We start from the raw sequence: 14,098 nt of genomic DNA, 5'->3' as shown, positions 1-14,098 counted from the left end.
AATATTTTGTGGAAGCTGGTGTATCGCAGGCCTCAATCAATATTTTGGGGGAGCCAGTATATCTATACCCTCTATCACTATTTTGTGGAAACAGGTATATAGAACCCCTTAATGAGTATTTGCTGGAAGCCAGTATATCAAACCCGTTAATCAATATTTGGTGGAAGTCGGTGTATCGCAGTCCTCAATCAATATTTTGTGGAAGCCGGTGTATCACACCCCTCAACCAATATTTTGGTTCATCCCTCTATCTAGCTGCGGTATCTCAGCAGAACCGCACACAACTGCTGCACAATACAAATGCACTATAATATACTTTCTATGTTAGAAGGTATAGTATAGGTATATCACACCCCTCAAACTGTTTTTCTGGGGGGGGCAACAGGTATATCACACCAGTTGCAATTAGTTATTACAATAGCGTTTGTCCCTCTATCTAGCTACAGTATCACAGCAGAACCGCACACAACTGCTGCACAATACAAATGCACTATAATATACTTTCTATGTTAGAAAGTATATTATAAGTATATCACACCTCTCAGTATGTCACACCTATCGATAGCATACCTATACCAGTCAGACTTTTTTGGCCCCATTAGCTAGCGTTTGGTGTCTCTAACAGTCTATTTCTGCTCCACACAGCAACCTCTCCCTACACTGGCAAAAAACTGAATGTAAAATGGCTGCCCGATCGGGTTTATTTATACGGTTAGGGGTGTGTTCATGTGATAAAACGTCTCCATTGGCTGTCCTGTCCCACCTGATGGATGTGTCATGGGTCAAAGTTCGGCACAATGCAAAAAATATGGCGCCGGCGTACATTGCCATATGTTCGCTTGTTCGTCGAACCGCGAACAAGCAAAGTTTGCAGCGAAACGACCGCCGAGCGAACCACAAGGCCATCTCTACCAATCAGTCGTCCATGGGCTCATTCGGACAGATGAGCCCACCAGCAACATGCCGGACTACCCTGTTAAATCAGGGAGTCCGTTTTTTCATGCCATAAAGATGGATTTTTGGCCTACGGTGACTGAAATTTTCCAGCATGGCTGATTACATTTTGTAGATAATAGTCTGCCTTCGGTCATCGCAGGCAATCATTCAAATGAAATGGAAATGACTTAAATGGACGAAATTGCCAACTTTTATCTCATGTGTATGGCCAGCATTGCTCTGTAACAATCTGCCTGCAGATAAGAGGGTATTTTTCATTTAGCAAGACAACTTTAATAGGCAGCACATACATGGCATGTGGTATTATGTCCAATGCAACAACTCAATCGATTACAATTAGAGATGAGTGAAGTATTCATAAATTCGATTTGCCACCCAAAAAATTTGCTTTGTGCCGAATTACTTTGTGACAAAGCATATTTCTATGTAAGTAATGGGTGCAATGACAGTCATTGTATCCATCAGATGCCACGTTCATACATAATCGAGGCACCTGATAATAATCGGGCATAAAAGCATAAAAGTAAAAAAATAAAATAAAATGAAATCATACTTACTTCATCCATTTGCTTGTGTGAACCGTGATGATGTCATCACGACGGCCCATTTGGTGACGTCATACGTCACTGCTAGGGATGAGCGAATCAACTTTGGATGAAACATCAGAAGTCGATTCGCATAAAACTTTGTTCTTATACTGTACAGTATTAGAATGTATTGGCTCCGATGAGCCAAAGTTAAAGCTTTGCGAAGTCTCGCAAGACTTCGCGCAATAACTTCATAAATTAATTTGTACTGTAAAAAAAACATTGGAACCGATCCTAAGGGAAATGTTTATTTACAGCACAAATTAATTTATGACAGTATTGTGCGAAGTTTCGCGAGACTTCGTGAAGCAATAACTTCGGCTCATCGGAGCCAATACATTCTAATATTGTACAGAGCTCCTGCTCCGTACAGTATTAGAACGAAGTTTTATGCCAATCGACTTTGGATGTTTCATCCGAAGTCGATTTGCTCTTTCCTAGTCACCGTGCACAGGATTTTGTGCGAGATCTTCAATTAAGATAGTGACTGCCGACCCGTTGCCAGCAAATCGATGAGGTAAGTATCATTTTTTTTTCTTGTTTTTTACACTATTGCAGGGAAAATTTATTTGCTACCACAAAGCAGGAGGAAATTCGGCTTCGCAGTGAATCGCTCAACACTAATCACAAGCAATCATACATGGACATTGCTAATACCATAGATTTTCTGTACCATTAGGTATGGCTTCACAATCAGGTTTCTGCTTGCAGTTTTGGAATTCAAAATCAGCAGTGCATCATAAAAGGAGAGAAAGCATAAAGTACAGATATGACTTCTATTTTTTTAAATTCGGTTCTCGTTTTGGCTTCCAAAACTGCATGAAGAAAGCTGCCTGTGTGGCCTTACCTTAATGAATTTTCAGGACATCAGTCAGACTGGAGGGAAGTCTAGTTTGTACAAGACATGTGCTGTATATATAAAGCTGACAACTTGCAAATCCGCTTACTGCTTGTAAGTAGCACGGATCTGTTGTAGTGCGTGTATTGGGATTTTTTGTTTGCTTATACCCACTGCTATGGTGTGTGTTTGCACTAGGATTGTGGCTTTGCCTTAGGGAATTTCACTCTGTCTACCTCTACATCATCTGAGAAGTTCAGGCAGTCTCCTCATAGCATCCCCAAGCTTCTATTGACTGCATCAGGTCCTGTCTGGACATAGAGCCGCCCACCAGAGAGCCCAGGCAGCACACCCCTCCTAGAACACACTCCACAAAAGAAGGAGGGAGCAGGGCACGAGTCCTTATTCTAAGGTTCAGGCTTCCAGCCTTGCTTGTTACCTATCCTGCATCACTGCTCAGTATTTCTAAATGGATAATGCTGTGTGATTCTGAAATGAAATTCTGCTTCAGACTTCCCACTCCCTGAAGTGCCAGACTTGACTAATATTTGGAATATTTTGCATCAGCTTCTGGAGCTTTTCAATGGGTTTGTGTTTGAATTTGTACTTCTCTTTTTTATGTGCTTTCTCCAAGAGGAGTCAGTGATAGAAAGCACAAAGGATTAAAATCAGGAGGAAAGTAGTTCTAGAAGTTTACTCATAACACCCCTGTTACTGATTCTAGAGGAGAATGGACTGTGACAGACGTGTGTGACAATACTGCCATATTGCCACCAGCCAGGTATAGTTACACTGACTTTTATAGGCTTTTAGTTCATTTTGTATTTATGTATGTATTATGCACATTCATGATTAATAATAATAATGTTTAGTTTAGTTCTTTTTTTTTATTTCAGCAATGCTATGGGACTGCGTAATGAAGCAGTTACTAGTTTTCTAAATATTGTATCTGTTCTATTTATAAACATTGTATCTACTGTATTTATTATTGTTGTTATTATTATTATTATTATTACAGGAAAGCAACTGAAATATAACATACAGGAGGTTCAAGCAACTAAAAAACTATTTAAAATGTGTATTATATTTACATTTTTATTTACATAAGACTGTGAATTAGTATAGGAGGGCTGGAACAATAGTTAATGATCATGTTAATTATTAGGAGTACAGTATGATGGTGAGGCTGGCCGCATGCAGCAAAGCTGTGCCCACTCACGGCAACCAATGGTTTATGTGTGGCTGTTGGTAGCCGGGATGGGCGTGGCTTGGCCATATGGGGCCAGCTGTGCAGTTGAGCCAAGCCCTAAGTGTCGAGACAACTATATTGTCCATAGTGGGCGCAAGGTGCAGTTTTACCTGCAAAACTCAGTGAACATTAACAATTGGTTTTAAAACAGTGTGGCAAATTATGGTAAAATTATGGCCAAGTAGCGATTGGTATGGGTGTCGTTGCCCATAGAGATAATAACCAGCTCATTATTATTGGTGCAGGTGTGATGTCTGAATGGGTTAGGTTAAGCAATTTTCCAGGTGTATACATTTAACATACCCATATTCTATCATTAACCAATTTTATACCAAAAGAATACCCTTTTTGGTATGCAGCTGGATGATATAGCTTTGCTTCAGTAGTGGAATGTGTTTTTATCGGGGACTGCAGTGGCAGATGTATGGGGCATTGTATAGGCATCTGTGCAGTGGACTATTTCAAATGGTACCACCTTAGTTGACCCCATCCGTGGTTTGACTCTAGCGGCATTGTGATGCTGATTTGCTACACAGGTAGGTGGTTGGCATGCTGAATGAGTGCTCTGCGCAGCCACATACAGGTGAAACTCAAAAAATGTGACTATCGTGCAAAAGTCCATTTATTTCGGTAATGCAACTTCAAAGGAGTTGCATTAATGCAACCTAAAATTTTAAATATTGTGAAAAGGTTGAATATTCTAATCTCAAAGTGTCACACTGTAGTCAGCTAATTAATCCATACCCCCTGAGCAAAGGGTACGTGAGATTGTGACTTTGGGGTTTTCATAAGCTGTAAGCCATAATCATCCAAATTATAACAAAAAAAGACTTCAAATATCTCACTTTCCATGTATTAGTTTCACCTTTTAAGTTACATTACTGAAATAAATTAACTTTCCACTATATTCAAATTTTTCGATTTTTCACCTGTATGTGACCCATTTTGAAAAAGGCACAACCGCATACTTGTGCTGCAGAAATGCAGCCCGGTATGGCTGAACTCTGCACATGCCCTGACACACCTCCTCGTATGAACACATTCGCATAACGAACAGTAAAAGAAAAAATGCTGCATGAACTGCAGTAAATCTGGTGCACGGCATAATCATGGCAACCGTGATTCTTTACACCACCAGCACTGGAACTGGGAGATTTGTGCAGATGAATCACTGTATACCATTAAATTGGATTCCAAAAGCATATAATGTAGTAGAAGAGGCAGATACCCAGATTTATGAGTGGAAACTTCCATAGATAAAAAAAAATAAAAAATCTCTCTTTCCATTTCGTTCCTTTTTTCCTTTGACGGGCAGCCTCCCTCACAAAGAGTTAACAACCTTCATTAGAGCTCAGTGAAGTAGCAGAGTTTGCTAATGGGAATCATGTGTCAGTGAGGGATCCGGCAGGCAGGGGGCAGGTGTGTCCATAGACTGCTCCCTGCCTGCTGCCAGACGGAGAAAATGGGATTGCAGGAGGAAAAACTTCCTTTGCTGCTTATGTAGCTGGTTAAGTCATCAGCATAGCAATGTGTTGCTGTATTTTACTCAGTTGGAAGACGTCAGGAACTTCTTGCCAAGTAATTCTGCCTCCTGCTGTATTCAATCAAACGCCTCCTTAATGTGTCAGGACAGGTTTGACAGTACCTATAGGCAAGGTGACCAGACCTCCCTTTTCGAGAAGGTGCCTGTAAAAGTCAGGTCGCACAGCAGCAACAGTAGTTTTACAACATAATTTCTTAAGCCTTACAAAAAAATCTGAATCCTTATTTCCTAATAAATTTAAGAGGATTGCTCCCATCCCCAGTGTATCCTATTTTTATGGGATTTGTTTGAAAGCTCAGTTGAGATAAAACACAATGGCCCAGATTGACAATATGTAAAGATGATGTAAGCTTAGACCGGCTGTCTAGACCTGCACCAGTGGTCAGACTGGATGATAAATCTGGTGCAGGGATAGACATTTCTTACTGACTCTATACCAACTGTTGGTTAGTTTACTTTGAGACAGATTTTTACATCAGAATTGTGGCGCAAGATGGCCATTTCCCAGTACACTGACCTCACACCCTTGTCAAGCAAGTCAGGAAAAAGTGTAATAATTAGAGATGAGCGAATTTTTCAAAAGTTTGATTCAGCTGATTTGCCGAATTTTACCCAAAAATTAACTTTGTCACGAAGCGCATTTTTTTGTAAGTAGTGGGTGCAATGACATTGTACCCCTCAGATGCCGCGTTCATACATGATCTGCATCTGAGTATAAAAACAACGTGAAATGAACATTAAAATAAAATTAAATCAAACGTACCGCGGCCATTTGGTCGTGTCAGGCTGGCCACTGCCATCTTGCTTAAAGATCTGGCGCGAAATCTCACACGGCGCGAGATTACGCCATCACGTATACATCACCATGCATGGGATTTCGTCCGAGATCTTCAATCAAGATGGCGGCTGGCGGTCCATCACGAGCAAATGGAGGAGGTAAGAATACATTTTTTAGTTTTTTATACTATTTCAGGTTAAATGAATTTGCTTACACGAAGCATGAGGAAATTCGTGGGATTCGATTAGCTAATCTCTAGTAATAACCCTAAATGTGCCAAATTTCGCCAGTTTGTGCCACTTTTTAGACAGATTTTTTTTGTGCAGATAAATTAGTAAATCTGAATGACTATGTCTTACTTTTGTTCTGTAATATCATGAAGTTTATAAATACTATAATTTATTACTATATTAAAGGTCTTGTCCCGGCTGCAGATAGATCATCAATGTGAGACTGGTGGGGGTCTAGTGTCCTGCAGCACAGCTTACACTGTTCAGTTGTTTCGGACAGCTCTGGTTCCGGAAACTAGATTGTATTAGAAGAAGGCTCCATACATTGTTAGTCCTGCAGCACAGATTACATTCACTTCTATGGGGACTGAGCTGCAGTACCCTGGCACAGCCACTACTGCTTCCATCTCCATACATGTATAGTTTACAGCACCGAAACAGCTGATCAATGGGGATATCAGGTGTTAAACCCCCACTGGTCTCCTACTCTGAGGATAGGTCATCAATATCTGTAGCCCTGAGAACTGCTTTAATCTTTTTCATATGGCCCATGTCCTCTTTAAGGGAAAGGTCACCTTTGATGGTTCCATCCACTGAAGGTTATCCAGTTTCTTTTAAGCAAAGCAGTTAAATAAATATAGGTCATACCTTACCTTCAAAGGATAAGGAAGAAACTAACACTTTGGACATACAGTATGTGGAAGCATGCAAGGTAGATCAAAAAGTTTACTTTAGGTCAGTGGTCTTTGATATGCAGCGCACACCACAGCTTTAGACTGTGAAGGATTAATGGGTCCATACAACTTACAAGTGAGTTGAGTACAAAGTTGTAATAAGTCACCGATAGCTATAAATCTGTATGACACCAGTTTCATTCACTCCATAAAGACATATATGGCTTTTCAGTCCGATTCCATGTCTATTGGACACAGTATTACTAGGGCATTCTCCCGTAGAAACATTGTGCTGTGGTAAAATAATGGAATCAGACAAAATCACAGAATAAAGTGGTCTAAAAGAAAAAGATGCTCAAGACCCCAAATGCTGTTGCGCATTGCTACACCTTCCCATGTGATCCGTTGCTAACAGCAATCCCCAGCAAAAATAAATACAATGGAGAATGCCGGCAGTGGACCACATGTACCACAAAAACATCCTACACAGATCTTAAAATCAAAAAATGCTCAAAACCTCATATTCTGTTGCGCATTTCTAACCGAGGGGAGCAAATCCCTGCACATGTGATCCATTGCTAACAGCAATCCACAGCAAAAAATGCATACAATGGAGGATGCCCGGAACAAACCACATGTAAGACAAGTGTGTGGATGGGGCTATAAGAAACAGAAAATCACAGAAAATGGTGCACTACAATTGTAAATGCAATTGACAATATATGGCTAAACCCCCACACTGATTTTAAAATGAGACTTTCGCAAATATATTCTTATATCAAGAACATACCTGAGCCCGCACACCCCGTCAAGGTCTCTCAAAATGGCACGGGCCCTAACACTAACCTACCTATGCCGTATGGATAATTTATGATAGGTGCATAAAGTCCGACACACAGCCAGCAGGTCCCAGTTACCTCCAGTGGGAAATAACACATACAATGGGAGGAGGGAGGAAGCTGTGAGTCCCATTTATAACTGGCTCATGTGACTCATTGAATGTGTGATTTCATGCTGGAGGTAATCGGGAGTTGCTGGCTGTGTGTCAGACTTTATCCACCTATCATAAATTGTCCATACAGCATAGGTAGGTTAGCTTTAGGTCCCGTGCCATTTTGAGAGACCTTGACGGGGTGCGCAGGCTTCGGTATGTTCTTGATGTAAGAATATATTGGCGAAAGTCTCATTTAAATATCAGTGTGATGGTTTAGCCATATATTGTCAATTGCATTTACCATTGTAGTGCACCTTTTTCAGTGATTTTCTAAAATAATGGAAACACTAAATTTCCAATATTGAAAAGTCCAATATTGGCCTGGAAGACATGATCTTTGCCGTGCTGTGGCCAGATCTTCCGCTGCTCGCCTATATAGTTTAGTTAATGGGGCCGGGCAGACTTCCGGCAGCACACATGTACAAACGATAGTATGGATCGGGCAAGTTGTTCCCCTGCTGGAAAAGTTAATCTTGAGTGTGAAAGTAGCCTATGTAAAGCATTTGAATGGTAACCACTTAGACAGATTTCACACAATCAGTGATTGATTAGTGATTTCCATGAGTGAGTGTGAGTTAAAACCGGGAGTGGTGGCTACACAGAGATAAGGTATAATTATAATGGAGACATGTGTACCTGCTTTGTGTTTTTGACCCACATCTGGTTTTATAAAAAAAAATCACAGAAAAAGATATTGTGCACGATCTGATAAATAAATACAGTATACAGATGTGCATGGCTACATTTATCAAAGACAAATCACAGAAAAGAATGCACTAACATAATAGATGCAACCATTATATATGAACTACGCCCTCACTCTGATATGATAAAATCTGAGACTCTTAGCTAATATATTTTGATCAAAATACATCTGTGCCCGCCTACCCGTGCCAAGCTGGTCTCAGTCAGGCAGGTCCTACCATAAACCTATTTATGCCGTTGGGAATCTACATGCAGTTACCTCTGTGTGCATCAAGCAACCAATGAGAGGAGGAGCCCGCACAGCCATATGTCCCACCCAATCAAGGTCGCCTGTGGGATAGGCGGGGAGAAAGTGCAGAAGAATGCTACTCACATCTGGTTTTGGCTCACAATCACTGATGGAAATCACTAATCAAAAACTTGCCAAACACTCACTGTGTGAAACCGGCATTAATGTTACATCTCTCCTTAAAGAGGCCTTTTCTAAGGGAATTAAGTGGGGATACATTACTTCCCCAAGGTATAGCAGCCGATCTCATATACCAGATTCATTTATAAAAGGGCTTTTCTTGGTGAGACAACCCCTTGAAATAGCACAGGTACATCTGATGAATTGCCCCCATCTTTCTGACATTTACTGATCACTCTGGCCCTTTCTACAGTAAACATAAAAGGATATGGCTTGATGGTTTCTTGTAATGCAACATATCTATGAAGTGAAGAAATATGGCAGACAGACCAATAATGAAAGCAGCATTTATAAATTCTCCAATTCAGCCCCTCCCCCACATGTGAAGCATAGGAATTAAATTCACATGCCTGAAAAATGTCAGAAGTCTTTGAATTTTATGCAACTTTTGTCTCGGCGCGAGCTGTCTCTTGGCATTGAGTCTTCAGTGGAATAAAGATGTTATTGACTTCATTGACTAGTGATCCCTGTAATAAACTCCATCACTGCTGAACCTTCACTTGATGGATGAAGAAGACATGGGTGGAGTGTAGATGCATGCAGTTGTAGATGTTGATTAGTTATACCCTAGCAGGCAACAATATTTTAGTATATCCATCATGTACTAATCAACTCTACAAGTCTCTCCCATCCAGGTCTGTCCTGTATTACTTCATGGACCTACAGATGTAAGCCATCCCAGATACCAGTGGTCTCCTACCTGTGGCTCTCCAGCTGCTGCTAAACTAAAACTCCCATCATGCTTGGACAGCTTTAGACCGTCAGGGCATGATGGGAGTTATATCTGAAGAGCCACAGGTTGGGTAACATTGCCTTATACATACAAGTACGCTGGATGCACACTGTAAAGCTAACGCACCAACATGATTTCCTAAAGCAGGGATGCTCAACCTGCAGCAATCCGGCTGTTGTAAAACTCCCACCATGCACCGCTGTAGGCTGATAGCTGTAGACTGTCCAGGCATGCTGGGAGTTGTAGTTTTGCAACAGCTGGAAGGCCGCTGGTGGAGCATCCCTGTCCTAGAGTAACCTCTTTCTGGCAGATAGCACAGACTGCAAGATGATGCACTTAATTTACTATTAAGTGTATCCTCCCATTGCTCAGGGGATATCAAAACTGACATAGCACCTGCTAGTCTTTGATAAATGACCCCCATGAGGTAAAAATAGTAATGCTAATCACACATTCCTACATATACAATTTTTGCGATTAGTTTCATGTAGTGGTTTAGGGGCAGGTAAAACCACATAAAAACAACATTGGAAAAATGCATTAATTTTTACTACAGTTTTCAATACTGTTATGTCTCTGTAAATTGCACAACTGTGAACATTATTCTATCACTCGTCTTCCGGTGTTTATTTTCAATACTGCAGCAATCCTCACTTTCATTGCACCTTCATTGCCAGTCTGCCGCTGTAATACCCTGTCTAAACCCCTAAAAAAACAGACCATAGACAAAACCTCAAAATTATTACATACCCCAGACCAGAACTCTAAATATATTTAGAACCCAAAACAGACCCTTAAAGGGGTTTTGCCACTTCAGCGAATAGCATTTATTATGTAGAGAAAGTTTACATGGTTACGACCACTCTGTAATCCAGCAGCGATGGCCATGCTTGCACACTATAGAAAAAAGCACCAGCCTACGTGAGCTCCCACGGTCCCGGCCACCAGAGAGGCTGGCATTTTTTCTTATAGTGTGTAAGTAGAGTTGAGCGAACACCTGGATGTTCGGGTTCGAGAAGTTCGGCCGAACATTCCGGAAATGTTCGGGTTCGGGATCCGAACCCGATCCGAACTTCGTCCCGAACCCGAACCCCATTGAAGTCAATGGGGACCCGAACTTTTCGGCACTAAAAAGGCTGTAAAACAGCCCAGGAAAGAGCTAGAGGGCTGCAAAAGGCAGCAACATGTAGGTAAATCCCCTGCAAACAAATGTGGATAGGGAAATGAATTAAAATAAAAATTAAATAAATAAAAATTAACCAAAATCAATTGGAGAGAGGTTCCATAGCAGAGAATCTGGCTTCCCGTCACCCACCACTGGAACAGTCCATTCTCAGATATTTAGGCCCCGGCACCCAGGCAGAGGAGAGAGGTCCCGTAACAGAGAATCTGTCTTCATGTCAGCAGAGAATTAGTCTGCATGTCATAGCAGAGAATGAGGCTTCACGTCAGCCACCACTGCAACAGTCCATTGGCATATATTTAGGCCCAGCACCCAGGCAGAGGAGGGAGGTCCCGTAACAGAGAATCTGGCTTCATGTCAGCAGAGAATCAGTCTGCATGTCATAGCAGAGAATGAGGCTTCACGTCAGCCACCACTGCAACAGTCCATTGGCATATATTTAGGCCCAGCACACACACAGGCAGAGGAGAGAGGTCCCGTAACAGAGAATCTGGCTTCATGTCAGCAGAGAATCAGTCTGCATGTCATAGCAGAGAATGAGGCTTCACGTCAGCCACCACTGCAACAGTCCATTGGCATATATTTAGGCCCAGCACACACACAGGCAGAGGAGCGAGGTCCCGTAACAGAGAATCTGTCTTCATGTCAGCAGAGAATTAGTCTGCATGTCATAGCAGAGAATGAGGCTTCACGTCAGCCACCACTGCAACAGTCCATTGGCATATATTTAGGCCCAGCACACACACAGGCAGAGGAGAGAGGTCCCGTAACAGAGAATCTGGCTTCATGTCAGCAGAGAATCAGTCTGCATGTCATAGCAGAGAATGAGGCTTCACGTCAGCCACCACTGCAACAGTCCATTGGCATATATTTAGGCCCAGCACACACACAGGCAGAGGAGAGAGGTCCCGTAACAGAGAATCTGGCTTCATGTCAGCAGAGAATCAGTCTGCATGTCATAGCAGAGAATGAGGCTTCACGTCAGCCACCACTGCAACAGTCCATTAGCATATATTTAGGCCCAGCACACACACAGGCAGAGGAGAGAGGTCCCGTAACAGAGAATCTGTCTTCATGTCAGCAGAGAATCAGTCTGCATGTCATAGCAGAGAATGAGGCTTCACGTCAGCCACCACTGCAACAGTCCATTGGCATATATTTAGGCCCAGCACCCAGGCAGAGGAGGGAGGTCCCGTAACAGAGAATCTGTCTTCATGTCAGCAGAGAATTAGTCTGCATGTCATAGCAGAGAATGAGGCTTCACGTCAGCCACCACTGCAACAGTCCATTGGCATATATTTAGGCCCAGCACACACACAGGCAGAGGAGAGAGGTCCCGTAACAGAGAATCTGGCTTCATGTCAGCAGAGAATCAGTCTGCATGTCATAGCAGAGAATGAGGCTTCACGTCAGCCACCACTGCAACAGTCCATTGGCATATATTTAGGCCCAGCACACACACAGGCAGAGGAGAGAGGTCCCGTAACAGAGAATCTGGCTTCATGTCAGCAGAGAATCAGTCTGCATGTCATAGCAGAGAATGAGGCTTCACGTCAGCCACCACTGCAACAGTCCATTGGCATATATTTAGGCCCAGCACACACACAGGCAGAGGAGAGAGGTCCCGTAACAGAGAATCTGTCTTCATGTCAGCAGAGAATTAGTCTGCATGTCATAGCAGAGAATGAGGCTTCACGTCAGCCACCACTGCAACAGTCCATTGGCATATATTTAGGCCCAGCACACACACAGGCAGAGGAGAGAGGTCCCGTAACAGAGAATCTGGCTTCATGTCAGCAGAGAATCAGTCTGCATGTCATAGCAGAGAATGAGGCTTCACGTCAGCCACCACTGCAACAGTCCATTGGCATATATTTAGGCCCAGCACACACACAGGCAGAGGAGAGAGGTCCCGTAACAGAGAATCTGGCTTCATGTCAGCAGAGAATCAGTCTGCATGTCATAGCAGAGAATGAGGCTTCACGTCAGCCACCACTGCAACAGTCCATTGGCATATATTTAGGCCCAGCACACACACAGGCAGAGGAGAGAGGTCCCGTAACAGAGAATCTGTCTTCATGTCAGCAGAGAAATAGTCTGCATGTCATAGCAGAGAATGAGGCTTCACGTCAGCCACCACTGCAACAGTCCATTGGCATATATTTAGGCCCAGCACCCAGGCAGAGGAGGGAGGTCCCGTAACAGAGAATCTGGCTTCATGTCAGCAGAGAATCAGTCTGCATGTCATAGCAGAGAATGAGGCTTCACGTCAGCCACCACTGCAACAGTCCATTGGCATATATTTAGGCCCAGCACACACACAGGCAGAGGAGAGAGGTCCCGTAACAGAGGATCTGGCTTCATGTCAGCAGAGAATCAGTCTGCATGTCATAGCAGAGAATCAGGCTTCACGTCAGCCACCACTGCAACAGTCCATTGTCATAAATTTAGGCCCCGCACCCCCCGAGGCAGAGGAGAGAGGTCCCGTAACAGACAATCTGGCTTCATGTCAGCAGAGAATTAGTCTGCATGTCATAGCAGAGAATGAGGCTTCACGTCAGCCACCACTGCAACAGTCCATTGGCATATATTTAGGCCTAGCACACAGGCAGAGGAGAGAGGTCCCGTAACAGACAATCTGGCTTCATGTCAGCAGAGAATCAGTCTGCATGTCATAGCAGAGAATGAGGCTTCACGTCACCCACCACTGCAACAGTCCATTGGCATATATTTAGGCCTAGCACACAGGCAGAGCAGAGAGGTCCCGTAACAGACGATCTGGCTTCATGTCAGCAGAGAATCAGTCTGCATGTCATAGCAGAGAATGAGCCTTCACGTCACCCACCACTGCAACAGTCCATTGGCATATATTTAGGCCTAGCACACAGGCAGAGCAGAGAGGTCCCGTAACAGACAATCTGGCTTCATGTCAGCAGAGAATCAGTCTGCATGTCATAGCAGAGAATCAGGCTTCACGTCAGCCACCACTGCAACAGTCCATTGTCATAAATTTAGGCCCAGCACCCAGGCAGAGGAGAGAGGTCCCGTAACCGACAATCTGGCTTCATGTCAGCAGAGAATTAGTCTGCATGTCATAGCAGAGAATCAGGCTTCATGTCAGCCACCACTGCAACAGTCCATTGGCATATATTTAGGCC

At 43.1% G+C, this 14,098-nt stretch overlaps 1 protein-coding gene across 2 annotated transcripts in view; it reads left to right on the top strand.

Moving 5' to 3' along the window:
* The first annotated feature begins 2,811 nt into the window (after window positions 1-2,811).
* MXRA5 (matrix remodeling associated 5) overlaps window positions 2,812-14,098 on the top strand; it is an 85,302-nt gene continuing 74,015 nt past the window's right edge. The window contains exon 1 of one of the 2 annotated variants that reach the window (XM_044284047.1): window positions 2,812-2,969. In XM_044284047.1, the coding sequence (XP_044139982.1) occupies window positions 2,966-2,969 (4 nt within the window). In that variant the 5' untranslated portion in view covers window positions 2,812-2,965. Of the gene's footprint in view, window positions 3,164-14,098 lie in introns of both variants that reach the window. The other variant, XM_044284048.1, reaches the window with a different exon arrangement.

Source organism: Bufo gargarizans, chromosome 3 (genome assembly GCF_014858855.1).
Source record: "Bufo gargarizans isolate SCDJY-AF-19 chromosome 3, ASM1485885v1, whole genome shotgun sequence".
NCBI lineage: Eukaryota > Metazoa > Chordata > Amphibia > Anura > Bufonidae > Bufo > Bufo gargarizans.
Note: the sequence above shows the minus strand (reverse complement) of the source record. Positions and strands in the feature narration are given on the sequence as shown.